This window comes from Oryzias melastigma, linkage group LG7 (genome assembly GCF_002922805.2).
Source record: "Oryzias melastigma strain HK-1 linkage group LG7, ASM292280v2, whole genome shotgun sequence".
NCBI classification, from domain to species: domain Eukaryota; kingdom Metazoa; phylum Chordata; class Actinopteri; order Beloniformes; family Adrianichthyidae; genus Oryzias; species Oryzias melastigma.
Window position 1 is genome coordinate 28,883,251 of NC_050518.1, and position 4,057 is coordinate 28,887,307.

The window sequence follows — 4,057 nt, forward strand, 5'->3', positions numbered from 1 at the left end:
AGCCGGAGTCGGACACAGGATGAGGGAGGAGCTGTTCACCGTGCAGAGAGATTCGTACTGGAGACGACGGCACAGATGAGTGATAGGAGCTGAAGGTCTGGATGGAAACCACCGTCACGTCCCTCACCTGTTTGACGTGACAGAGCGCCCCCTCGGGGCAGCTGGCCTCCGGGACGATCCGCCTCCATCTCCTCAGTAGACTCCGCTCCTCATGCCTCCTGACGGTCCTCCTGATGTCGCTCCTCCTCCTCCTTCTGGGAGGAAGAGCATCTGGTGGGCTGAGGGTGACCCTCATTTTTGGCTCCTGGACCACATCCAGGTTCTGACCAGAAACGCGGATGATTCTGCCGCCTCTGCAGAAGAAAAAAGAGAGAATCTCATTAACGACATGAAGGAAAAAAAATTAAAATTTATAAATGTTTATGGGAAAATAAACTATTTTATGTGAGCTTAAACACCAGAACTGCTTAAAATAAAAGTCTTTTGTAAAATGTTTAAGTTATTTAGAAAAAAGGAATCAAAATACATATATTGTATCCATACAGTACATATACTGTTGTATTGCATCATATTTCCAGCAGAGGGCACTGTAAGCCAAAAACTGAAGTTAAGCTGAAAATGTATCTCCTTAAAATCTATAAATAGAACTTTTTCCATTACTGAATACTTATTCTCATTCCTTTCTTAGTGTCTCACCAACACAAGTGGATGCAGCAGCAGCAACCTCACAAGAAAGTAGAAATGTTTGAAACTCTAATTTTCTATTAAATTGATGTCAGTAAATTATGTTTAATGATTATATAACGCTGCAGATACTTGAACTTTCAGACCGAATTGTACCTCCAAGATTCACTCCGATAATAATGGTGTTTTTAACATGTAATTGTGTCATTTTTCTGATGATGAAGGTAGAATAGAAAGAAAATTAAACTCAAAATTAAATTTCTGTGTATCTTTTTGTTAAAATTGTTAATCTGGAGCAGACGAAAAAATGCTATTTGAAAAGGGTCATATTTGTGATTTAGAAAATACGCTGGGGGGGGCACAAGTTCCCTGCTCCACTCCATTCTGATGGATCCACTCACACATCCATGAACGTCTTTGTTTTCCTCGTCCGAGCTGGAATCTGGATCTAAGCTGTACTGATGGATAGATCTGAAATTGATCACTTATTTGTTGAACTGCAAATAGTCCGTTTTGGTTGTGAGGGGCTGTAAGCTGGCGGGAGAGAGTGTAAACAGAGAGTAACAGGGAGGGGAAGGGGGGTGGGGTTGCTCTACACCAGCTGTCTCACTCACAACTTGAATTTCTAACGATCTCCTGTCACTCTGCAGAAGCTATGTCCTAGAAAACGACACAAGCTTTTTGATTTGGGCTAAAAACATAATTAACATAATTTAAAAACCACTGGGAACGATTTAAAAATAGACCAAAAGATGTTCAGAGTGGGGCTCTAAACTAGAGATGTCCTGATCCGATCACTTCTTTGAAAATCTGACCTGATCTTGTAGATTCTAACTCGATCAAAATCAGATGTTGTTGTTTATACATTACTTTGATCAGCTTTGTGTATTTTCAACATGTTATTACAAATAAATATCCGAGTAGAAGTCTGCATATCAAGAAGGGATGAAGAAATTTTGCTGCTGTGAAGAACAGCGGAACACAGCAGCAGTTTTAGCAGAAGTCACACAAGAACAGCTCACAGACTGACTGCGGGGCTCAAAAACATATAAGAAACGTTTAAAACTGACAGCAAGTTTCTCGTACTTTTTGCCTCATGAATCCCATCTGATTAAAAATGTTAATTTACTAAACATCCTCACATAGTTATCACCTAATTCTACTAAAATTAAAATAGGCACCAACCTGAATCGGTTTAGAACATTTTTCTCATGACATTAAATGTTTTACAAAAGTATCAGATCGAGACTCTGTATCAAAGCCAGATGACTTGAATCAAATTCATGACATAAAGTTCTGATCTGGACATCCTTATTTAAACACTGCAGCACAATAAACAACAGAATGTCTCTGAAAAATATAGATTACACTGATTTTTCCTGGGAATATTGCTTAAATATTTCACTGTCATCAGTTATTATATCATCACTTATTTTAAATAGTTACTGATTTTCCACCTTTGAGTTTTTTCATGTGGAAATATGTACTGTAATTCAAAACAAAATAAATATTCATGAACTGAAATAACTTAGTATGAGTTACAATTCCTCCACTGTAATACTAAATCGTAAAACAATTAAAGTAAATTAACTTTTTCAATGTCAACGACGACTAAAAATTTCATTAAGGAGGACCGAGTTTTTAAATTTCATGTTCTTGTATAATTTCTGTTTAAATTAAAAGTTTAACATAAAAGCTGTGCAGAAATTTCATATTACAACTATGAATTCATCTGAATTCAAATGTTTTTTAGAAGTAAAACTTGTTTTTTCACAGCAGCTTTCAGATTGAATGACGGTGACAGATCGGTTCTGACCTGAGGAAGCTCCTGGACGGTTTGGCCTCGGTGATGTTGGGGTTGGCGGTGTAACGGTACATGTCGCCCTGAAGATGGCGCTCTGCTCCTCCGAAGCGCACGGTGATGTTGTGCATCCCGGTCCTGTTGCTGCCTCTGGTCAGGCAGTTGATGAGGGTGTCTTGGATGTCGAGCCTGAGCACAGGAACGTTTCCTTTCACACAAATTCGTCGTTTTGATTTACTTAAAGAACTTTTATTGCTCGAGGCTCCGCCCCTCAGAGACACTTACACCAGACAGGGCACTCCCCCAATGAGGACGCTGACTTCACTGGGGTGTCCGGTCCGCAGACTGCGACCATTGATAGTGAGAGATGACCCCCCCGCCTTTGGCCCCCTCTCGGGCTTAATACTGCTGAGCACGGGGTCCTGGAGAGGAAGAGGAGGAGAGATTTACAGCAACGCTCTAAAGACAAAAAGGCCAATCAATAGTCGGATCCTGCAAGGAGGATTTGCTGGAAGATAAAACAGACTGCAATGCATTGTGGGAAAAGTGGGTCACGGCCTGGATGTTGTTTGTCCCAATCAACTCAGGCTCCTGTCAAAACTGCAGACCTCTGCTGTTAGTCCTGTGAGGAAGAGCTCATTCTTCATCACCAAGGGGAAGGGAGGACTAGCAGAGAGCAGCCACTAGAGGGAGCTGTAGAGACCTGCAGCTGCTTTTCAGCCTCATTTGTGTTTGTGGTGCATTAACCCGCTGCAGTCGTCTGCAACCGTCAACCCGTAAAGAGCCGTTCAAGTCGATTCCCCTGACAACCACCCAGCAGAAACCAAAGCGTCTGAATTCACCTTCTAGAAAAAAAACATGTCATGCAATCAAATCAAAAATAAAACTAGAAAAAAAAACAGAAAAATATTCAGAGACATATCAAATTTAAGATAATTAGTCATTAAAATGAATTGGAGAAAGCATGTACATCCACAACACACCCATAGACACATTAACTCTCATGCATGTAGAACACGTTCACTTAAATATCAAAACAAGTTTATATTATAATGAATATAAATGAACTGTTGTTTTTTTGGCATAAATAAACAGGAACTCGAAGAGAAAATAACCTTTGTTCAAAATATGAAACAGTTTTTTTACTTTGACAGAAACTCATGTGACTTCTTTTCAAAATAAAATATAGTAATATAGTAATAGGTAGTGTAATATAAGTAAATATTTAAAAGAAAATGTTTATTTTAGCATTTGTGAGGCATTTCAAATTGACATTTGTGAATTTCACAGACAAAAACAAAATCAGAGGTAATTATGTGAATTGTACCATATTTTTTACATAATAAAATGCGCCTAAAATCCTGTAAGTTCTAAAAAAATTTAAAAAATCTGCCTTTTAATTCAGAGCGCGGAGCTGAATAAAGTTTGATTATATTAATTTGCTTTTTTTATGTTACTGCTACTTTATTACATGCTTTTGACTTGACATTAACTTCCAAAAATTAAAAACTCATTATTTTTCTTAAATCAAAGAGGAGCTGCTGTTTGCAGACCCCCAGTCTAATGACTCAT

General features: G+C 38.6%; 1 protein-coding gene across 1 annotated transcript in view; it reads right to left on the reverse strand.

The window, feature by feature from the left end:
- Window positions 1–4,057, reverse strand: part of LOC112159745 (plexin-B1) — a gene marked incomplete at its 3' end in the record, with an annotated part of 98,229 nt that overhangs the window by 20,531 nt on the left and 73,641 nt on the right. Inside the window, 4 exon segments of the mRNA XM_036212959.1 lie at window positions 1–57; window positions 128–353; window positions 2,501–2,674; window positions 2,771–2,907. Of these exon segments, the coding sequence (XP_036068852.1) occupies window positions 1–57; window positions 128–353; window positions 2,501–2,674; window positions 2,771–2,907 (594 nt within the window).